General features: G+C 34.3%; 2 protein-coding genes and 1 pseudogene across 2 annotated transcripts in view; 1 reads left to right on the top strand and 2 right to left on the bottom strand.

Moving 5' to 3' along the window:
• The first annotated feature begins 1255 nt into the window (after positions 1-1255).
• On the top strand, positions 1256-2560 carry LOC149486586 (polyglutamylase complex subunit TTLL1-like). Its single transcript, XM_089698208.1, has one exon. It carries the CDS (start codon positions 1256-1258, stop codon positions 2558-2560), a length of 1305 nt encoding a protein of 434 aa, XP_089554334.1.
• Positions 2561-2664: 104 nt separating this feature from the next.
• On the bottom strand, positions 2665-3966 carry LOC149486587 (polyglutamylase complex subunit TTLL1 pseudogene; annotated as a pseudogene).
• A 1227-nt stretch (positions 3967-5193) lies between these two features.
• The window catches only part of Taf1 (TATA-box binding protein associated factor 1), a 45337-nt gene continuing 25377 nt past the window's right edge, over positions 5194-25153 (bottom strand). Inside the window, exons 16-35 of the mRNA XM_089698207.1 lie at positions 20772-20967; positions 20052-20315; positions 19430-19563; positions 18415-18583; positions 17668-17779; positions 17296-17495; positions 13987-14074; positions 13481-13617; positions 13006-13179; positions 11900-12148; positions 11263-11407; positions 10886-11016; positions 10341-10503; positions 9968-10110; positions 9309-9477; positions 8790-8846; positions 8614-8706; positions 8151-8290; positions 7664-7768; positions 5194-5364 (exon numbers count right to left, since the gene is read on the bottom strand). Of these exons, the coding sequence (XP_089554333.1) occupies positions 5290-5364; positions 7664-7768; positions 8151-8290; positions 8614-8706; positions 8790-8846; positions 9309-9477; positions 9968-10110; positions 10341-10503; positions 10886-11016; positions 11263-11407; positions 11900-12148; positions 13006-13179; positions 13481-13617; positions 13987-14074; positions 17296-17495; positions 17668-17779; positions 18415-18583; positions 19430-19563; positions 20052-20315; positions 20772-20967 (2944 nt within the window). The 3' untranslated portion in view covers positions 5194-5289. The remainder of the gene's footprint in view (positions 5365-7663; positions 7769-8150; positions 8291-8613; positions 8707-8789; positions 8847-9308; positions 9478-9967; positions 10111-10340; positions 10504-10885; positions 11017-11262; positions 11408-11899; positions 12149-13005; positions 13180-13480; positions 13618-13986; positions 14075-17295; positions 17496-17667; positions 17780-18414; positions 18584-19429; positions 19564-20051; positions 20316-20771; positions 20968-25153) is intronic.

A 25153-nucleotide genomic window follows, 5' to 3' on the forward strand; every position in this document is an offset into this window, starting at 1 on the left:
TTCTAACTTCGTTATCGTTTTGTAATTGTTACTTTGTCTACTGGGCCAGGGAGTTCTATAAGACGAAAATCTCCCAATTTTATATTGAGTTCCTAATCAAAAATTTTATTACAAAATACGGTAGGTACCTGCATTGATTGTAGGAATGTTTATTTGTATTTAAAAATAACAATCTTGTATTAACGTTGCATTTTTCATTGAGTTAATAACAAAAATAAATTTCCATAATTTTAAGGGAAATTTGGGAAATGTTTATAAAAATCTTAATAGCCCGTCCATTTCCATGATCTTTTTCGCATTGAAATGTAAAAGTCGCGGCCTTAGTGGGTATTAAAGAGGTCGCTAGGTATAAAGGGTCGTTTTAATAAAATACAAAATCTCCATATTTCAGTGCCTATGATAAATAAACGTGTTGTATTATGTATATCTTGTAATCTAAGTGTATATCGTTATTCCGGAAGGATGTTTTATTTTGAATCTTAAGAAATCATAGATTACTCAAATAAAAGAAATGAAAAAAAAATTGTTACTAAGTCAATAAAATTGAAGTGTTATCGATCAATAATTGACTTATTAATTGATTGTATTCAAACGATAAAAAAATCTTTGAAATAATCGTAGTTATAACTCTTTAATATTGATTATTTATTTACCGGTAGGTACTCAAATTGGATTAGGTACCCCTGTTACCTCTAGGTGAAATCGAGGCTAAGAGTTACCATGAAATGTTATAACCAAACTGGATTAAAGCAATCTGCGCAAGTTCTGAAGTCAGAGAACATTACCTAGTACCGGAACTGCACGTATTAATGAATCAACGAACTTTGGAGAACCTAACATAACCTTCGAAAACGGTTATGCCTAGCTTACAGCTCGTGCTCAAACTATTAAACGGCTTTAGTTAGCTAAGTGATATAACCGCACTTATATATGGCAACCTAGTAATTAGTCGTTAATTAGAAACTCCTTGTTCCTGTGCCTTGTTCCATTGGAGACACCACACAGGGAGACACATATTTTATGTACTTATAGTTATATTTTGTAAAAAGTATTTAGCTGGATAATTTATGGAAATATAGAATACCCACCAATGATAATTATCTGTTAAACAATTAGAGTGACATTTCGAAAGCTTTTTTCATATAAAATGGAATAATATCTTGCTATTATAAAAATGTTTTGTAATTTTATACTATTTATTTAATTTTTTATACGTCCGTTTACTTATAGTTATTTACTTTTCATTTTCTATAAAATGGCTCTGGAGAATAAGAAAAACTTACCAAGCACTCACAACAAAGTCCTAATGCCGGCGCCCGAAAGAGAGAAAAGGGTTACTTATTGCACGGATTTAGAGAAATCAGTAATCATGACCAACTTCGAACGACGGGGTTGGGTCCAAGTAGGCCCTGAAGATGAATGGAACTTCTATTGGTCTTTTACACAGAATTGTCGAAATATATTCAGCATCGAAAGTGGATACAGAATGAATGACAACCAAATGATAAACCATTTTCCGAACCACTACGAATTGTCGAGAAAAGATTTGTTGGTAAAAAACATTAAGCGGTACCGAAAAGAACTGGAACGTGAAGGAAATCCTTTAGCCGAGAAAACAGAGGTCACCCTACCGAACGGACAAATCGTTACACGTTACACCCACTTAGATTTTATACCCGTTACTTACGTTTTGCCGGCCGACTACAACATGTTTGTAGAGGAATATAGAAAATCCCCACAAAGTACGTGGATTATGAAACCCTGTGGCAAATCTCAAGGGGCCGGAATTTTCTTGATAAATAAACTATCAAAACTTAAGAAATGGTCTCGCGAGGCGAAAACTCCTTTACATCCACAACTGAGTAGTAAAGAATGCTATGTTATTTCGCGTTATATTGATAATCCCCTTTTGATTGGAGGCAAAAAATTTGATTTGCGGTTGTACGTTTTGGTGACATCGTTCCGCCCGCTAAAAGCTTATTTGTTTCAACATGGATTTTGTAGATTTTGCACCGTGAAATACGACACAAGCGTCACTGAGTTGGATAATATGTATGTGCATTTAACAAATGTCAGCGTGCAGAAACACGGCGGAGATTACAACAGTCTACACGGTGGCAAAATGAGCATACAAAACTTTCGTTTGTACTTACAAGGAACGCGGGGCCGCTCTGTGACTGAAAAGCTTTTTGCCGAAATACATTGGCTCATAGTGCACTCTCTCAAAGCAGTTGCCCCTGTGATGGCCAATGATCGACATTGCTTTGAGTGCTACGGATACGATATCATTATAGACAGCGCATTAAAGCCTTGGCTAATAGAAGTGAATGCATCTCCCTCCTTACAGTCCACGACTCACAATGATAGAATTTTAAAGTACAAACTAATTGATAATATCGTATCAGTCGTTGTGCCTTCAGGTGGCATTCCAGATGCAAGGTGGAACAAAATACCTTCCGAAGAAGCGTTAGGAGATTTCGAAGTCTTAATTGACGAGGAATTAATTGAAAGGGAAGATGTAAATTCACGCTACAATAAATATCATCGATTCAAGCAATAGATACATTTAATTATCATATTTTATTGCATAACAAAAAAGAAACATTTAACTAACTATTTGAATAAAATATTATAATATAATTAGCTATATTTTTTCTCTGAAGTCTATTTTCTTATTATATTCTTAGAATCTTGACGTGACTCCTCTTCAGAATCTTTATGCATAAAATCTTCATTAATGAGTACTTCAAAATCGCCCAATGCTTCAGAAGTAGGACTTTTATTCCAACGTGTATCGGGAATTCCATTCGGGGGTAAGACAACGGATAAAAGATTCTCAATTAAATTGTATTTTAATATTCTATCGTTAATAGTCGTTCCAGTCATTGATGGCGACGCGTTTACTTCAATGAGCCACGGTTTCAAATTATTGTCAATTATGATATCATAGCCATAGCATTCAAAACAGTGTCGATCGTTTATCATAAGGGGAGCTACTGCTTTTAATGAATGTACTATTAACCATTGTATCTGTTCGAAAAGTTTCTCGGTCACAGCTCGACCACGGGTTCCTTGCAAGAAGAGCTTCAAATTCTGAATTCCCATTTTTCCACCGTGGTTTCTATTGTAATCGCCTCCGTGTTTTTGAACACTAACGTTCGTCAAATGAATGTACATATTATTGAGCTCTGTTAAGCTCGTGTCGTACTTCAACGAGCAAAATCTACAAAATCCGTTCCGAAACATGTAAGCTTTTAAAGGGCGAAAAGATGTAACAAGAACGTAAATCCTCAAATCGAATTTCTTTCCCCCGATCAAAAGCGGATTATCTATGTACCGCGAAATAACATATGTATCTTTGCTGGTAAGTTGATGTTGTAAGTATCTTTTTGATTCCCGGGACCATTTCTTTAGTTTCGATAGTTTATTTATCAAAAATATTCCAGCTCCCTGAGATTTGCCGCAAGGCTTCAGAATCCACATTGTTTGTGGTGATTTCCTGTATTCTTCGAGGAAAATGTTGTAATCAGTAGGTAAAATGTATGTCGTGGGAATAAAATCTAAATATAAATAGCGGCTGATGACCTTGCCATCCGGGAGTTGTATTTTGGTTTTATCGGCAAGAGGGTTACTTTCTTTTTCCAATTCTTTCCTGTAACGTTTTATATTTTTTACGAGCAAATCTTTGCGTACTAATTCGTAATGATTTGGAAAGTGGTTAATAAGCTGATTGTCATGTAACCTGTATCCGTTTTCTAAGTTGAAAATATTTCTACAATTAATTGTATTGGACCAATAAATATTCCAATCATCTTCTGGATTGACTTCTTTCCAACCCCTTCTTTGAAAGCTGTTAATTACAATAGATTTATCAAAATCGGTACAAAAACGTAATTGATTTTTGTCCCGTACGTTTATAATTTTACCATACATACTGAAGGGTTGTTTGGTAGAGCTAGTCGCCATCCCTATAATAGTAATTTTTTTATAAAATTACAATAAAAATAAACTTATACGTTTTTAGCTTCAACCACCTAGATTTGTATATAGGTAAGAGCGATTTTACATAATTATTATTTGAAGTTTTATAAGACAGCTTATTAAAATTGAATTTTACAGATAAAATACCTGTATAGTTAATATTATTTCAGAGTTTATAATATTATGCAAAGTTTACTTGCACAGTTACTTGGTAATCAGGTGAAGGAAAATGCATCTAAGTCAATATATCCCTCGATTTGGATAAATCGTAGAACTGGGATTATTTATTTATTCTCCACTGCATACACAGTTAAAAAATCTTAAAAAAACACGTTATCGTTATTTACGGTTTATGTACATTCTATCCGTTATTAAAAATTAAAAGTATATCTCTTTTACGTAGGTAGGTTCATTAGCTGCTGTGTTCATTAGGTACCAAGATGGCTAGGACCACGTACAATGGTAGGACATAAACTATTTTTCAAACCCGAAAGATATGAGTGACCCTGCAGAATATTAGCCATTTGAGCTATATATGAGCACTACACAAACTAGCCATTGACAAAACTAGACTCCGATATAGAAATTCTACTAATATTAGCTGTTATGCCTATAGAAGTTTCAATGTAAAAAACAATACAAATATTAATATTCAAGTATATTTTTCAACAACATAGAAGCCTTGATCGCATACCTACACGTGACTTCATTTATCACACCCTATAATGTGGGAAGATAATATAAAATGCGTGCGGAAAAGATAATTTTAATGTCGCCCTACAAAAGGGCGGGGGATAATGATGAAGTATTTTCGTTACCACACGTGTTTCCATAATTGCTTTTTCCATATTTTTTTGCTACCTATGGAAATTTTATTCTTATATTGTTGATAATTCAGACGCGACTTATGAATTACGTATGTGACTTATGTCTCACACACCTCACATGACTTTTTATTAGTGTCTTGTTTTGGAAATGATGTTTTGAGAAGATTGATAATTTCGTGAATAATAAGAATTAAGAATATCATTGTTCGTGTAAATTGTACATAGTTGAGCCTATAATAGCTTATCTATATAATATAGTCAGGGTCGTCTGGGAAAGACTTTTCACTGTGATATATTATAGTGAACTTTAGTGTTTACATACTCTATATTGTTAAGCGATAAAGATAAAATTAACGCAAATAATTATGAAAATAAAAAGCTCATAAAATTTCACTTAATTTATTTTAGTCTTAATTCAACAATACAATAAAAAATCTTTTTTAATATGAAAATTTGATACTATTTGCAACACGTGATTTCTTTAGAACCATAATCCATCTTCGGGTTCCTCTTCACTATCCGTGACTTGTAAATCGTCTTGTATTGCAGGATCGGGCTGAAAATACAAAAAATATCTTTAGTAGAATATTATTTTTAATTAAGTATATTATAATTATTCCCGTAATTGAACTATTGAAGCTACACCCCGTTTTCCAATTACAGAGCATAATGCGACTCAGTGCCGCACAATGCCGAATTATGCTGATGCTTAATTGGAACGTGAAACGCACCAGCAGGTTGCGCTAAGTTCAGTGTTGAAAAAAAAAATATTCATAGAGTTAGCAATAACCTCATAAATGTGTAAATAAAGTGGTATACATAATAATTGGTTGAAAAATATTTACGGTTATTTTAAGTAATTTGGATTTTGATTATTTCATTAACATTTTTTTCAATGTTTGTACCTTCATCCATACTTATATTTATTTTTTTTAACACAATTTGAATTAACTTTGATTATTTCGAAAAAAATACAATGAAACGAAAGCTTTAAATTTTTTTCCAACAATTAATAATTACTAACGATAAATCGATTGCACGCATCAATTCACGCGCATTACTTTTTCTAGTGCTCGATTGTGCGAAGCATTGCTGTAGTTGGAACATTCAACGTTAAGCATTATGCCGCTTAATGCGCTCTAGTGCTGTAATTGGAAAACGGGGACAATAAACAACTATTCATATTCACGCTCAGAAATTGTCCGAAGTCAAACTATGCCTATGCATGTATGAGGCAGAGTTTTCTAACGAGCCATACAATACTTTGAACATTACTGCCACGAAATAAAGTGTTAATTTCAATGAATGTTTTGAACAACGATGCGCGGACATTTTTGTAGAACTTTTAATAGACGATTGTGAGTCTAGTTGTTCATAGTAGGGTAACGGCACCAGTGGTCAGCCAGGCACCAGTGATCAGCCTATTGCGTTGTTTATTGGCCATAAATATCGCTGTAATCAAAATAACCAAATCACGTGCACTTAAATAGAAGCTCTGTTTCGTTATTGGTTCATGCATCACGCGATAGGAGCAGCAGGGGGTCAGGGGAGAGAAGTAAACACGTTCTTACAGGTGCTGTCCGCCGACAAGAGCAGAAGTGTCATGTCTGCAATATTTTTTGTTTCACGTGGTGCTCTTTTGAAAGGTGAAAAATAACATATTTTAGTATGAAATGTGATTGTGTTTTATAGATAATAACTTTATAGATTACTTAGAGCATTTAATTTTATGAAATTTGATAAAAAATATTGTTTTTTTACTTAAAAATTTGAGGGGCTGACCATTGGATACTGATTTTTTATGAAAGATCCAATGGACAGCCCCTGGGGCTGATTACTGGGATTATTCCTAATTGTTAGAAAACCCAGTGGTCAGCCGCATTTCAAAATAATTTTTTCAAGCGGCTGACCACTGGGTCGCAATCTGTGGTCTCAATGATCCAGTATTCAGCCACGATGTTATTGAAATAATATTTTAAGTATAAATGCGAATGTTTGTGTTTAAATCTATAAGTAATACTTCATGTTAGTTAAGTTTTACCTGAAATAATGGTATTCTGTGTATTGTTGTTTATATCCAAAAGTTATTATTGTTCCCTTTTTTTCTAGCTAAAAATGCCACCAAGACAACAGTATCCTCCAGAGAAATCCTCCGAAAGAGATCCTCCTGTGGTTGATTATAATTATATATATTGTGGATTATAGATGCATCAATAATATTATAAACTAATATCGCTGATTTCTTTAAAAAGAATTATTGCTGTTTTTATGATAAATAATAAGAAGTTCCTAGAAAATAAGAAGACACAAAGAGATTGTAATAGTATGTTTAAAATAATATTTGTATTATGTGCGATATACATTTTTTTGTGCTAAGTGAATCGTTGCTATAAAAATGTGATTAATATAGTTGATTTTGATATAACATTGTTTATTTTGATCTCATAAATAGTTATACTTACTAAAGGCTGAACACTGGGTTCAACAAGGCTGTTTATTGGTTTTTAGAGGCTGTTCACTGGGACTCTGGGCCATTTTTTGTTTAAAATTAATTATATATTTTACTAAGAGAATTATTGTTTTTGATAAACGCTGATTCGAAACTACAATAAACAATAAATCCATACATGTTGTACGTTTTTTTATTCGACGATTGTTGTAGAAATGGCAATTGTCAAAACTTCAAAAAGCTGTTATGAGGCTGACCACTGGTGCCGTTACCCTATCATACATAAAAATAATACCAAATTTTATAGCATATGTTAAGATTGCATCAGTGAAAAAAAATTAAGTTTGGTAATATATTACATAAAAATAACCTTTTAGAAGCCAGTTAAAAGAACATTGGTACATACCTGCCAATTCTCCATCGGTTCTTCCTTGAAGTGCGGCGGCTCCCCAGACATGCCTGGCAAGTCCATTGGAGGCTCCATACTCATATCCGGTTCTATTGGCTCCTCCTGTACATTGAATAATAATTTTTTTATCAGTAATGTAATATAAATCACACTTACTATTAAAAATCCAAAACTCTGATATTCTGAGTGTCTGTGAGATTTTTTTGCTCTTTTAAACAAAACACTAGCAAATAAAAGCTCTTGGCAACGCCTTAAACGTTTTGCTTTGAGTGTCGTAATGTGAAATAATAATTATTTTCCATTTTTTATCAAAATAACAAAGAACAGAATCTCAAAATAGCACGTAATTGTTTATATACGTGCACATTTTGTACACGCACACAAAGATAATAATTAAAAAACGCAACACAGTAAAACTACACCTACATATCATTTTCTGAAACAATTGTATATCAAACCAAGTAAAAAATATACATAATAATACCTTAATAGGATAATTATAGTCCATACTATGTTGGTCCAAGTCGACCAATTCGTCGGACGCGTGCGGAGGCTCGTCGGGTATTTCCCGTTTGATCGGGAAATCTGCCGGGTTGAAACTAGGCCCTGCACCTGGATCGTCTTCTGTTAATACGTAAAAAATATGCAATATAAATTATTATTCTTTTTTTTGTTGACTCACTTGATAATTGAAAACTTAAAAAATTTTCAGCGCGACATTTTTCACTTAATTATCAAGTTATTTGATCCAAGTATATTAATTGACTTTATTATAAAAAAATAGAAAAGACCTTAATAGTCAAGAAAAATAGCCTTTTCAATTATAAAGTCAAAATTCAATAAGTGATGTTTTTGCGGTAACATAATAGGAGATTATACGAAATATTTAATTCATACAAAAAAATATATACCAGTGTGTGTGTGTTAATTTCAAATGAAATACTAACCAGATTTAACAGACAAGTGCACCGTAGTCTCTGTGCCATCTTTTTGTTCCACTTCTTCAAGACCAGAACTGCCGCTGTCAGAATATTGCAAGTCTGCAAGCAAAAATAGTTAATGACAACCCTACACACTTACACTACATAAAAGGAATATAAAATTAAAAATTTATAATAATTACCATCTACTAAGCTATTTTGATCTTTCCGTGGTCGACCGCGTTTCCTCGGCGTTGCTTCTGTAAAATCAAGACGATATGAATTATGCGAAATTATCAATCCTACTATTCTTCTATTACTATAAAGAAAAACTGCATTTTAGTCTAACTAAGCGCTTCATCGGTATTCAACGGGGATAAAATGCTATGCTTAAATAAAATCTATACTAATATTATAAAGCTAAAGAGTTTGTTTGTTTGAACGCGCTAATCTCAGGAACAACTGGTCCGATTTAAAAAATTCTTTCGGTGTTAGATAACCCATTTATCGAAGAAGGCTATATATCACGCTAAGACCAATAGGAGCGGAGCAATGCGGGTAAAACCGCGTGGCACAGCTAGTACTTTATATAGGTGAAAATAACACGTTTCTCCGTAAAATGTCCGTCAATAAATCCGTCGAGTAATTGAATTAAATCATAACAAAACAGTAAAATTAATCCTTCCAGTCTATAATATAAGTAATATTAAACACAAACATACCATCCGTAGAGGTAGAAGGTGTAGGCTTATGTTTCCTCGGCCTGCCTCTGCCCCGTTTCTCATCATTTACGGGCAATTCTTCCTCCGTGTCCGATACATCTGCTTCTTCTAACATTTTCTGTTGCACTCGGGCTATGTTGGCCTCTAATTGACTTACGTGCTCGTCAAACTGTTTGAAAAAGGGTTTTAATTATTCCATAATAGGTATCTATTACATATTGTTAAAATAATAAAAAATAAAAAAGACGTGTGGCACTCGGGGACTGCCGCGGTAAAGCTATGCATGCTATGCCTTCAAGCCACACCTCCGCGCCCGTCCCCGTGGGGAGCGTGAGGTTTTTTCGTAACGGAATTTCTCGATTCGGTCCCCGCGCTCAAGGCCCGCGATAGAAGCTATGCAATAGCTTAAAAATAATGTCAGCAGAAGTCGAATTGAACCCGAATATGAAATTATATTTAAAAAAAATTTGTTGATAAAATGGGCGGCGGTTTCTCACTATACATAATATATTATGTGAAGTTCTTATACAAATGTCATACATAGATACTTTATTAGATTTTGATTACGGGATTTTTTGCCTTTTTTTTGTTGCATGTAAGTTGTTTCTTGAAAGTGTACCTCAAATATTATTAGTCAACTATACACTATTATTACATACCTGTTCCAGTGATTCCTGTGTTACTTTCAATACGGCTTCAGCTTGCCTCGTGAACTGTGAGTTCGGTCCGTTGTACGCACGACAATTGTCAACCAATAGTTGTATATCACGTAAGAACTCTTCGCGACTGTGATATTTGTGCGCTAAATGAAAATGAATTATTAATATTTACTATATCTAATTAAACATTAAATGAACATTCAGATTTATAGTTACTTTATAGTAAATACTACTTAAAGAGAGAAATGGTTTGCTTTTGGAAATCGATTTAGATTGAAAACTTTCAAAACGTTATGAAATATTGGGACAGGATTTAAAACAAAATAAAATTACGAATAGTCTATCAATAATCGAATAATTTTATATTATTTACCTTGTATCTTCTTGCCTATGGTCTCCATATCTATAGGTTTCTTTATAACGTTGTAGTAATCCTTTACTTGTTTCTTGTTCACAGGTTTCAGGAAGGGCCACGCTTCGGGCATTATTTTCAATTTTGTTGTTAATAGATTCTCGAATATAAAGGATAGAGCCACCTAGAAGAAATTATTTATGTAAAACACCCGTAATACGATATTAAAATAATTAATATAGTTTAAAAATATTGGTGAATTTGATATTTTTGGTTTTTATGGCATTCAAATGCTTTATAAATTATAAATTTATAAAGAATAGAAAAAATTCGATCACGAGGCGGGACTCGAACCCGCATCCTTTCGCGCCATTCCGGGGCGGATGCCTGACCAACGCGGCCACTCGTGACCCGCCAGAGCGATCGAATTTATTCTATTCTATCAGGTGAAGCTAATATAAGCATGTTTAAAAAAAAATAGCAGAAAGGTATATTGTTCGGAATACCATTTTATCAGTAAGGAAGATAATTTTCATACCCAGACGACTTTTATTATTATAACATACCTGATCATTATCATCAAGTAACGGATTAATTTGTTTTTCAAGTTTCATAAATTGTTCCTCTTTCTCGGCTAGTTTTTCGAAGCATCTTTGCATCATCCGCTGAGCGGCCACCGTCAAGCTACTGTTAGCACCTATTGATTGATAAATTGCACTTTATTACAAATTACACTAAACTAAAAAAACTTAAATATCCTAAAAAACGAATATGATAAGGGTATAAATCTGGGAGTAATTTATTGTGCTTTTTTTGTATGTTGTATTATTACACCTGAACTAGTCTGTTAATGTATTCGAATATTTTATTTGGAATTGTTATGACAAAGGATACTTCAGAAAATAAACATTGTACATCATTAAACATTAAACATTGTACATACCATTATACAAATTAGAATTTTCCACAATTTGATTAACATCTGCAAGGAATTCTTCTCTGCTTTGATAGTGTTTTTGTCGCAAATTGTCCCTGATCGTCTGCAGATCCATCGGACGCGATACAATGCGATAATAATCCGCCACCATCTATAAACATATGAATATCGTAATAGAATCTGTTACGATAAATATATCATACAGGCATATTTTGTTTCGTTTGGGCACTTATTTATTTAATCTATTTTATTTTATTTACTCAGATAACATCTTATTGAGTGCACGGTACTATGCTCGATCGAACTCATAGTTTTGCGTGCGCTGATTACATCAAAAACAGTTAAAGTAAGTAATAGTTCAGGTTTTTTTCTATAACTGGTTGTCTGGCAGTGCGACAGTAACACGTTAGAAGCATATCCCTTCACATGATAAGAGCATCTGCGCTACTAACGCGTAGATGAAGCAGCTGCACTGCAGTTTTGAAATGTTACGCACTTTATTTCAGAAATGGATTGCGACGGGAAAATGTTTCAACAACAAAGCAGGAATAAACAATGCACACAATTCTCTATGCACATGTTTTTGTAAAACTCTTTTGTTTATGGTTATTTTCGAATTTCGAAGGTCACGGCTCTACCGTACCTTCGGGTTGACGGGGAACAGGAAGGGCTGCACGTCCGGCAGGTGCCGCATGTGGTTGAGCACGTCCTCCAGCAGCGAGGAGAGCGTGACGAGCGGGTCGGTGCGGCGGCGCTCGGCGGGCCGGCGCACGAGGTAGTCGCACGGCTCGCCGGCGGTCCCGCGGCGCCGCGTGCGGCCCGCCGCGCGCACCTCGCCGCGCGACCGCCCGCTGCTGCTCAGGCCGCTGCGACGGCGCAGCTCTTCGGATTGCTGTGGGTTGTGGAAAGGACGTAAATCTATTGATTTCATACAAATGTTTGTTGTGTTTCGAAAACAAGTTCACATATAAAAAAAGACGTGTGGCACTCGGGGACTGTCGCGGTAAAGCTATTGCATAGCATGCCTTCAAGCCACACCTCTGCGCCCGTCGGAGTGGGGAGCGTGAGGTTTTTCGTTACTAAATTTCTGGATTCGGTCCCCGCGCTCAAGGCCCGAGATAGAAGTTTCGAAAATGGTTTATATTTCAACAAAATCCGTCCAGAAATTCCAAAGTTGCAGCAGCGTTATGAAGCAATTTTAAAGTTGCGCTCATTCGACTAATACTGTGATGACGTCACGCTACGACTGTAGTGCGCGTGCTGAGCGATTGCGGGTGCGGAGTGCGTGCGAATTTGATTTATAAAATGGTTGGCACATAATTATTATAGTACACATATTTGACATTTTTCTTAGTAAGTATTTGTTTCTTTTAACTGACTTTAAGTTTTAACAAAATGTTAAATTTTAAGCTATTGCATAGCTTCTATCGCAGGCCTTGAGCGCGGGGACCGAATCCAGAAATTTAGTAACGAAAAACCTCACGCTCCCCACTCCGACGGGCGCAGAGGTGTGGCCTGAAGGCATAGCATGCAATAGCTTTACCGCGGCAGTCCCCGAGTGCCACATGTCTTTTTTATTTCTTTCTATTTAAATCTACTGATAACGTCAAACAGGTTTGCCGCATTGTTATTGCATTTGCAACGTGTAACAAAACTAGCTTATATAAGCTAGTTAATGCTGAAGGAAATGAATATTCATTTCCTTCAGCATTTGGAATAGTAATAATTTTCAGTTTAAAAAAAACTGACCTTAACAATTTTCGACGGCAGTGTGAGCTTAGTCCCCTCAACATAAGTGAGGTCCTCACTATCGACCGGTTCACTGTCCCTCTCATCACGATCAGGTGACGACGGGCCCCCTCCAGTGTACAGCGGACACGCTTTGTTCGTACGCATGTGTCCAACTTGACCGCAAGCACCGCACTGAAAAGTTGTTTGATAAGTATAAAGAATAACTTATTTTAGTGGGCATTATGAGACTTGCACATTTAAAACTGTTTATTAAACACACAGTTTATAGGCTGCTTGATTAGAAGAACTAATAATTACTACCACAAAGACATTTGTTTAACAAATGAGACACCTTCCTTTATTTGGTCGGTTTATATAGGTTTTATAATCATGTTATAACGGATAGTTTTCATTCGCATATTTTTAAATATTTTACAGATTTAACAAGCACTAAATTTAATACATATCAATCAATTTTATGTATTATTTTTACCTTTAATTTCAGATCTGGTTTCAACTTAGCGCGTCGGCGTGACGGTGTATGAAGATCGGGCTCTTGTTTGATTTGTCCTAAAGGAATGAGACCAGGTGACGCTGAACCCATGTCTCCCATTGATGACATACTCATACCTAGAAAATACAACATATTAAACTATTGTCAGAATGAATCAAAAAGTTAAAAACATATTTTTTGAAGTGAAACTTCTTTATCGGGGTTAGAAAGAAATTTAGTGTAACATTTTTTCGTTACGCGTGAAATTTTTCCGTTACGCGCCATCGCGTGATTCGACGTATTTCTGTAAAGTTGCATATAGTAAATTATTTTTTGAAAAATAAGGTCATAAAGAAGTTTCACTTCTTACGTGTGTACACTAGTACACGCACACATTTTTTTTCTACAAGAAATGCAAGGAAACATGTTAAAATAGAAATACTTGGGGTACATATTTTCAACACTTATATTCAATTTTAGGTGAAATCATTGTAATATTAACTCACTGTCGCCGCCAATTATAGACCCAGGCACAGGAGGATTGCCCGCCAACCTTTCCCGTTCTTGATTCCTCTTTATACGCCTCAGTTGTTCCTGTTCAAAAGCATCATAACTATTATAGTCCGTTTTCTTATGGGCATGCTTGTATGGAAAGGTATACATTTTTGAGTAAAGCAATGCCATTTGGTACGAATGTTGTACTCGTCCACCTAAGCCCAAATCGCCCGGTAGCCAGACATTACTCCCCTGCAGGAGGGAGGGAGGGGGGGTTAAACAACAGAGCGCCCGGCGCTCCGAAAAAAAATTCTGGCGGCTAAATTTGGACCTTTTAGTCGAGTTTGGTGTCGTTATCAGGTAACTAGATGATGCTCGATTCATTCTCCATACCAGATTTTTAGGGTTCCATAGCAAAATATGTCACAATCCTTAAAATAATAAAATTTTAGTAGTGACAAAATCCAAACAAACCAGTATAGTTTTATATTTTTGTATCAAACTTGGTTTATAAAAAATATTGTCTGAAAGGCCGTTTAATGCAGATTATAAAAACATTAACATGTAACATATATTCTATCATTTTAAATGTAAAAAAAATTATATAAAGTACAGAAACGTACGACAGCGCAGCGTAGGGGACGGCTAATAGACCCGAAAAAGATGCAATACTAACAAAAAAAAACAGCCAAGTGCGAGTCTGACTCACTAATCGAATGTTTCGTACTTATTTGTCATATACCATGTTAACTGGTCTGGTAGGATCTGGATATTTGATACTCAAAAATTTTCGTCTTTATAATATTAGTGTGATTTTTAATCATCTTTAAATTATAAATGAAGTCAGGTAATATTGTTAAAAATAAAGATATATAATAATAGAACGTTTTTGTAATAATAATAATGACATAACCACCTCCCCAATTACATAATTCTGTACATTTGAGCTGGCGTTTAAAACACTTTAATCTGGAACTGCAAGATTTCACGCACCGATATCTTATTAATTCAAAGCTTTTCTTTTCTTTTTATTTCAGACGGACAAGGAATATTCAGATTTTTTTGTAGGCCCCCAAATATACACAGCCTGTAAAACTGCCCTAAAGGTGTGTTGTTTAAGGGCAGCTTCTATGGGTGGCAAATTTTCGATTTCCCTTCTATTGTGTACTCATAGTTATTTTAGACCTTCTAGCTTTAGAAGTTAGAACACAATATGATATTCTGTACTAGCTATTTGTGTCGACTGTTCTTAACATTATTTTGGCTACTATATCACTATATCGTGTGTACCAAAGCTAGAAGGTCTAAAAGGCTATGGATAAAAATGATGGCACAGGATGAAATCATAAATACCTGCATGTAACACTGCTAGCTTCATGTTTAAATAATGGACTTATTAGTAGTTACATATTACATATTACTATATTACATATTACTATATTGTAATGTGTTATGTAGTTTCATATAGGCTGAAATCAGTCTCATCATCATCTATGTAAAATTAAATTGTACCTTATGATATGATTTAAAAGAGCAAATAAAAAGTTTCTTTTCTTCTCCATACTTACTGCTTTCCGAATCGGTGATAAATGTTAAAAAAATGTTATGAGTTAAGACGATTCAAAATTGCTTTTACAAGAACTTTAATTAAATAAATAAATGTTTAAGTTTGACTTTAGACTATTAATTTCTTGACAAATAATACTTAAGAAATGGTTTTCTTGTTGGTCCACAAATTACACACGTTTTGCCCTTATTCCATTATTTTACCAGATGTTATACAAACTCCTATTAAATGCAAGACGCAAATAAACTGCATTTCAGACATGGAAGGCATATCCTAAAGCCACACGAGGCCGAGGGTTTGTAGCACTTTACAGTGGCAAATATGCACACAGTGAAATTGAAAAGTTTGTGATTACAATGCATGATAGGTAAGGACAGTCACGATATTTTAAAGATATTCTTATCCAGAACTTATATTTTTTATAAGTATTATAAACGTACTTATATTTTTCAAATCATACAACGCTGAGACAGTAAATGAGGGTCGCAAACAATTTTTAATATAAAAAAGAAGGGAAATCGAAAATTTGCCACCCATAGAAGCTGCCTTTAAACAACACACCTTAAGGGCAGTTTTACAGGCTGTGTATATTTGGGGGCCTACAAAAAAATCTAAATATTCCTTGTCCGTCTGAAATAAAAAGAAAAGAAAAGCTTTGAATTAATAAGATATCGGTGCGTGAAATCTTGCAGTTCCAGATTAAAGTGTTTTAAACGCCAGCTCAAATGTACAGAATTATGTAATTGGGGAGGTGGTTATGTCATTATTATTATTACAAAAACGTTTTATTATTATATATCTTTATTTTTAACAATATTACCTGACTTCATTTATAATTTAAAGATGATTAAAAATCACACTAATATTATAAAGACGAAAATTTTTGAGTATCAAATATCCAGATCCTACCAGACCAGTTAACATGGTATATGACAAATAAGTACGAAACATTCGATTAGTGAGTCAGACTCGCACTTGGCTGTTTTTTTTTTGTTAGTATTGCTTCTTTTTCGGGTCTATTAGCCGTCCCCTACGCTGCGCTGTCGTACGTTTCTGTACTTTATATAATTTTTTTTACATTTAAAATGATAGAATATATGTTACATGTTAATGTTTTTATAATCTGCATTAAACGGCCTTTCAGACAATATTTTTTATAAACCAAGTTTCATACAAAAATATAAAACTATACTTGTTTGTTTGGATTTTGTCACTACTAAAAGTTTATTATTTTAAAGATTGTGACATATTTTGCTATGGAACCCTAAAAATCTGGTATGGAGAATGAAACGGGCATCATCTAGTTACCTGATAACGACACCAAACTCGACTCAAAGGTCCAAATTTATCCGCCAGAATTTTTTTTCGGAGCGTCGGGCGCTCTGTTCTATAACCCCCCCTCCCTCCTTTCTGCAGGGGAGTAAAGACTGGCTACCGGGCGATTTGGGCTTAGGTGGACGAGTACAACATTCGTACCAAATGGCATTGCTTTACTCAAAAATGTATACCTTTTCCCATAAGAAAACGGACTATTACATACAACTTAAACTGTACGCTATAAAGCACACATATTATCATAGAATACTGTTATGAACAAACATAGTATCTTATTGTTAGTTCATAATTAAAATTGTTTCTTACCACGCTTTTCAAAGTGTTCAAAACATCGAGAAGAACGTAAAATTTCCGTATAAAATTCTAATTATTCAATACTGTTAAAAGCACAAACCACCTTTTTTTGGATACGATTTACCTGAATTCTCCTCTTTTCTCGCTTCATCTCCTCTTTCTGTGACTCATCCATAGTTGCAAATTGTCGAATGAACGCATCATCTTTGGTAGAGCGGATCTTAGTATACGCTTCTATGACCGCTTGCTTCCTGACTAACTCTACTCGAGTGTAACGCTGGCCTGATGCGTTACGGAACGTACGGACTATGCGAAGTACTCGACCTGAAAAAAATTGTTTCAAGAATATTACCATGATATGTATATCGATAAGTTTATATTAATACATGACACGAGAAAATAAAACCTGAATTTGAACTATTTCAAAATAAAACGCGTGCACATACTCTACGCCAATACGCTTATATCAGCATAATTTCAAGAAATAAAACGAAACCTTGATTAGATGATTGTTGATCGTTTTGATTTATCTGAGGTTTCTTTTCTGACTGTCCGAGAATCATCTTCCTGAGTTCCGCTCTTTCTGCCTCTTCTCTTTCCAACGTTAACTATTGAATAATTAATAATATCATATTAATTTTATTAAAACTTTATCATGTACTAAATTAGGTAGCAAAAACTTTGTTACTGGTTCATAATTATGTTTATATCGTTTAACAAATATGTAAGAAATTATATAGGTATATTTTAATAAGATTTAATTTTGATGTATAAATAAATATTTTTCAGGACAATTTTCACATACGGCACGATCTGATCCCATACTTAGCTTTCACTTGTGTTATGGAAACCAGATGGCTGATAAACATACATATATAATTTTAAATAAATACTTATATAGATAATTAACACCCAGACACAGAGTATGTAAATATCTATGTTCATCACACAAATATTTACTCCGGGTGGGAATCGAACCCACGACCTCTGGCTTGGAAGGCAGGGCTACTACCAACGGAGCCAACCGGTCAGTCAAAAAAATTAAAATCTATATTGCTTTTAATTTATAAGGAAATTGTACATTATTGCTTTCAATGAAAATGAAAAAGATCAGAAAACTGAAATATTCAAGAACCAAAAATTTCAAAGACATAATATGTCATTATACATGAGGCATGCTATATGTATCAGAAGTGGGAGCAAATATATGCTGATAGTGAATAAATTATAATTTGATGCCAACCTGTTCCGTAGTCTTCTTATTCGCCAACATATTCTCAAGATTTTTTCCCATTTCTTCGAGATCGGACTCTTCACTAACTGAACTCTCGGCTTCGTCTGTACTTAGGACTTCAGTACTTTGCAATACGCGATTCTGGAGCTCAAATATACGTTGGCATTCTTCTTTATACCTTGATGGATAAAAACATAATTAGGCGTGTTGTTAACCTATATCTGAACTAAACAATTAGTATTCTTATTTAATTTTTAGCTTAGCATAGGTATTTTTATACAGAATAGAATCGGGTGCCTGGGTGGTTTGACATATTTCTAAAGTAAACAATTAGTATTCTTATTAAATTTTATTTAGCATAGGCATGGACGTATAAAAAAAGACGGACGCCGTATTACGAACAAACAACGTGAAGCCACCATAGTAAGCTAGCGATTGTGTAAAGACAATAAACACGCACACAATCTCACCATAGTAAGCTAGTCGGCCGCCATTATGTCGTGAACTGCCGACTAATTAACTGCGTCACTGTTTCACAAAAAATATTTAAAATGCCGTCTTGCGTGGTTAAATGGTGTCGCAACAGTATAATTTTAAATAACAAAACACAAGGGATTACATTCCACAGGGAAGCAAGTTATTTCTTTTATGTTTTAATGACAAAATTATTACGGCAAAATTTATAGAAAAAAATAGCCATTGTCATCAGGACAGCTGTTGCCATGGCAACATGGCACACACACATGGATGTTTCGCCGCCATTACTAGGCTTCACTCAATGTTTAGGCGATATACCGTCCGTCTTTTTTTATACGTCCATGAGCATAGGTATTTTTTACAAAATATAATCGGGTGGCTAGGTGTTGACACGGTACGGCAAAAGGACGCAGGTTCGAATCCCGCCACGTATTCGATTTTTTTTATTCCTTAAAAAAATATCAATTAATGTTCTACTTCAAAGTCTAAACATTTATTTTTTTTTTCAGTACAAAATGATATACACATAATAAAAATAATAATTTACCTCTCCTGGTGCTCAGCTATAGAGAACCTGTTCCCTCGAGAGAACTTCGTCATACCTTCCTCTCCAGCCTTAGCTTTTTCAGTTGAAAGTGTTCTAACTACATCAATAACCTCCCAACGTGAAAGCTTTTTGATCTGTACGAAGGAAAAATTATTACTCAAAATAGGCATTTCATATTATATATTCCACATAAGAGATATTTTTTAGATTTCACGACTATGTGCGACTTTTTGACGTGACAACGTCTTATAATTCGATAGAGCCGGCTGCACGCACGAAAAAACATGACTCATGCGGCGTTACCTCGCTCTGAGGCGTTCCATGTAGGTACGGCTTGAAGTGCAAGCGAAAGCGCGAAACGAGCGACAAAGAAGCACGTTCAACTATCGTCAGTAAACCAACTTTACCGACAACCATTTTTTTTTACATAAATTTAGTGCCTAAGTCTATTTTCATAAAATAGAACTATAGTTTAATGTTCTTAAAGTGTTCCATTTCAAGTTAAGCAGAAATATGATGATTTATATTAACTGAAATAATATGATCTACTTAAACTTCAAGAATTTGCTTGAAAACTATCATTCAAAATTTTGACATTGCGATAAATATCAATGCTACATACCTCTTCCTCCGGCACGCCGAACTTCCTCAGCAGCGCTTTAGCGTTATTCAAGCTGAGTCTTCTCAGATCAGCATCTGTTCCCGTGACCGTTCTCTTTGGCTGCTGCTCCTCATTTGGCTGCTGTGTGGGTTTGTTGGGCACTCGCACGTATGAGAACCCTTCACCACACCCCGTAGGGTCAGCGGGACCAGTGAGTTGGAGGAGGCATTTACCCCGCATAGCTTGGATGTACGCTCGCGTTGTGTTCCAGGGAGCTACTTTCACCTGGAGACAGTAATGAAATCACAAAACTGCAGTTTCTTGTGTGAAAGTGTATTCAATAATTATAATATGTTCTATATAAAAAAAAAATATATTTTTAAGAAATTAAATAGATTATAACTTATAAATTATGTTTGTTTTTTTTATCTCCTGTCCGTAAAGTATTATTGCTACACGACAATACAATAGTCTACAAAACACTTAAAAGTACAGATATTGTTCAAATCGTTCAAATAAACTGATTATTATAAATGACATTACATAAATAATTAAATGCTTTCGAACTATAAACTTAAAGCTGACGTAGATCAAATGTTTTTTTTTTTACCTATTACCATACATTAAACCGCCCTTTGCATCAAATGTCCTGTCTGTGTGTGTGTGAAATTTGTATTTGTTTTGTATGCAATAAAGATTATAAATAAATAAAATAAATAAATAAATAAATAAACTACCTACCTCGTCATCCATTTTCAACTGCAGTTCCTCATCATCATCCTCTAGCGGAGTGAAAATGAATTTCTCTCCATAACCAGCGTCTTTTAGCCTCTGTTCCGCAGCCGCCATACTGAAGTAGGCGCAACATTGCTCCGGCGATACCATAGCACGGATTTCTTCTTCGGACGGCAAACGAAAATCTGGTTTTATCACCCACCTGCATGACATAACATAAATAAATAAATAAATATTATAGGACATTATTACACAAATCGACCTAGTCCCACAGTAAGCTCAATTAAGGCTTGTGTTGTGGGTACTAGGCCACGATAAAATATATAATATTTAATAAATACATATATAGATAACACCCAGACCCAAGAACAAAATATAATTGAGTTCATCACACAAATATTTGCCCTGACCGGGGATCGAACCCGGGATCGTCGGCTCAGTAGGCAGTAATTACTTTACCACTGCGCCAACCGCGTCGTCATCATAAAAAATGTTTTATAATAATGCTATGAAGGATGAATTTGTATGTCATTTTGTTTACATAAAAGTTTTAGTTGTATATTTCATACACAGGGCTACTTTCTTATCTCTATAAGGACATATAATTTACAACGTTTCTGAATGATTTAAGGTGATTGCTACGATCTGTTCCCAGCCAATGTCCCGCTAGATGGCGCTGAATTCTACATTTCTAGTTTATTTGAGTTTTTGCGTAATTGGAAAACCTTAAAGTCGTAGGAATAGTCATGGCGGTTACTGAATATTATATTTTATTGAAATATGTCATATCATTGCCTTAAAATCCACCCAATTCGGTAAAAAAATGCATTATAACATCTGTCATTGCATACAGGGTCGTTTACACACACAGACGTATACAAAAATGATAAAGATTTAAGTCTAGATGGCGTGAATGTAAAACAAGTTTTCCATTTTTCTGTATGGGTAGACAAAACTTCAAAACGCCACCTGCTACGGTTTATATTATGAACGATTAGCTTTCCGCCCGCATTTAAAAAAAAAACCCGCATAGTTCCCGTTCCCGTGGGATTTCCGGGATAAAACCTATTCAATGTGTCCAAGTTACGTTCTATATGTGTGCTAAATTTCATTGTTATCGGTTCAGTAGTATTTGCGTGAAACACACACATGATACACATCCTCACAAACTTTCGCATTAGTAGGAAGTAGGATTGTTATAAAAATAAAAGTTATATTTGTTGGCGTAAACTATTTTGTTGTAATTTTGGGAAATAAATAATGTCAAAATTGATTACAATAAAACGCAGTTTTATTTTATTACATTACACTATTGTTTTTTTTATCAAAACATGTATTTGAAGTAGCATATACCTATGATATAATATTATGCTGATCCAAGCATTTTCACTCAAAACTAATATCACTAATGATTTGTAAAAGTAAATTATTTCAATATACATTTCATAACCAACAAGTAAGAATAATTATTCATACAACAACAAATCTAAAACAATATTTACTATGGAAAAAAACCAGGAAGGTGAAAAAGATATTTACGATTTCGACGCACTCGACGACGACTTTTAGTAAAATATAGTAGGTAAAAATTAAACAATAGTAATGTAAATTCTAAACAAACTACTACCAAAATACAATTAGAACAAAAATCATTTGACTTGTTTATTTCACCCAGAGGCCAGAGGCGGCTCGTGACAAAATTGTATAGGTGTTCACTTGAAATAAAACAACGAAAATACAATAGCGTTAGCGGGATGATTTATTACAAAAAAATGAGCACCACATTTTATAAATGTCTATAACACTAAAAATTACAAAGTACAGGCTATTTCAAAACGAATTCAATGATTATCAATAATAAGTAAATCACCGAATTTGCATTCGCGAGCGTAGGTATCCATAGTGTTTGTCACTGACGGTCACTGACCTCTATAACTTATAGTTATAGAGGTCAGTGGTGTTTGTTGTGTAAACATGTTGTTATGTTTGGTAAACTAACAATAATTGTAACGTAGTTTCACGACTTGAGCTATCGTACGAGTGGCTCAGTGGAACTAATGTGGAGCGTAGATCCGCGGGTCGTAAGTTCAAATCCACACGAATCTCAATGCATTTTTTATAATTATTAATATTTTTAAGAAACGTCTGGAAATCCTTATACGATGTCATTGAAAGGACAGTGGTCGTTGAGCAGTGGATCTCGGCACACCGTTTGTCGGTGTAATTTGTTTGAAATAATATCATAATTATAAGTGTGATTACATATTCTAAGTTTGTGCTATTATTTTCGTGCGAGAAGGGCCTGTATGAAACGCCTTCAATCTCGTGATCAAAATAATACGCGTTCGATATCCATGCGACTGATTTTTACTACCTGGAGCTAACTAAAAGGCAGGGATTGGAAGGATCCCGTTCAATAAATAAAATCCTCCTGGCGCCCTCACTAATTTGCTAAGATTACTTAGATATAAGTCTTGTTAGAATTAGTTACGTTAGTTACTACCTACTAGTTATTATCCTCTGGTTAAGTCTAACTGTTTTTTTTATAATAAGTATATTATGTACCTAGTTCTTACTTTTAGTTAAGATTTCTATTGATTGTGTACGTCAATGAAATAAAACGTTTCCTTCATAATAGCTTAGTTGTTTTGCTTCATATCACCGTGTGCTTAAGAAAAATAACCCATAACAAAATGGCGCCCAACGCTAAAACAATGGGATTATTTATTTATACTCTTAGTATATTAAGGTGATTGCAACGATCTGTTCCCAGCCAATATCCCGCTAGATGGCGCTGAATTCTACATTTCTAGTTTATTTGAGTTTTTGCGTAATTGGAATAGTCATCAAACCTAGGAATAGTCATGGCGGTTACTGAATATTATATTTTATTGAAATATGTTATATCATTGCCTTAAAATCCACCCAATTCGGTAAAATTATGCGTTTTAACATCTGTCATTGCATACAGGGTCGTTTACACACACAGACGTATACAAAAATGATAAAGATTTAACTCTAGATGGCGTGAATGTAAAGCGCGTCACACACGGTGAAGATACTACCTATAATATTTTATCTAATCTAGTAATATTTTATATTACAGTATCTTAAGGTATCCGGTATCAGCGTTCTGACCATCATTTTTCTTTTTTCGCTGTAGAACCGCCATCCTGTTACAAATGACCCACAAAGGAGAATGACCACGGGTGGTATCGGTAAAATTTTAGTTGTGCCACGTATTCGTTATATTGTTAATTCCTATTTGTATTTATAATGATCATATGTATCAATATTAAGTCTTAATTAAACCGGATAAATTGAAATAATAGTAAAAGTAAAAGTTTTTCTTTTGAAACATGTATGAACTTTCGCATTAGTAGGAAGTAGGATTGTTATAAAAATAAAAGTTATATTTGTTGGCGTAAACTATTTTATTGTAATTTTGGGAAATAAATAATGTCAAAATTGATTACCTACAATAAAACGCAGTTTTATTTTATTACCTACATTACACTATTGTTTTTTTTTTATCAAAACATGTATTTGAAGTAGCAAATATGATATTATGCTGATCCAAGCATTTTCACTCAAAACTAATATCACTAATGATTTGTAAAAGTAAATTATTTCAAAATACATTTCATAACCAACAAGTAAGAATAATTATTCATACAACAACAAATCAAAAACACTATTTACTATGGAAAAAAAACCAGGAAGGTGAAAAACATATTTACGATTTCGATGCACTCGACTTTTAGTAAAATAATAGGTAAAAATATTATTATGGTTTTGATCACAGACATATCTGTGGTTTTGATTTTAGCTACTAGTATCAGAAAGCTGCGTGTTCAATGCACGTCGGGGTCCCACAACTGTGGAGGAAGGAAGGTAGAATACCTCCATCGAATAAGTGAAGTTTCTCGACATACTCGATTTGCCGGCCGGCCTCAATGAAGATTGTCCGAAAGTTGTATATGTGCTCTGTAACGAAAAAATTTCGCTAGCGCGATTCAGAGTGAGGTGTCGTACAATATACCTAATGAAGTTTTTCATCTTTTTATTTTACTGCAAATACAAAATAAAAATTAAACAATGGTAATGTAAATTCTAAACAAACTACTACCAAAATACAATTAGAACAAAAATCATTTGACTTGTTTATTTCACCCAGAGGCCAGAGGCGGCTCGTGACAAAATTGTATAGGTGTTCACTTGAAATAAAACAACGAAAATACAATAGCGTTCGGGATGATTTATTACAAAAAAATGAGCACCACATTTTATAAATGTCTATAACACTAAAAATTACAAAGTACAGGCTATTTCAAAACGAATTCAATGACTAGGTATCAATAATTAGTAAATCACCGAATTTGCATTCG

The sequence above is a fragment of the Colias philodice genome, chromosome 8 (assembly GCF_061535455.1).
Source record: "Colias philodice isolate Cphi_HAF_F1 chromosome 8, ilColPhil1 Martin Lab GWU primary, whole genome shotgun sequence".
Classification (NCBI taxonomy): domain Eukaryota; kingdom Metazoa; phylum Arthropoda; class Insecta; order Lepidoptera; family Pieridae; genus Colias; species Colias philodice.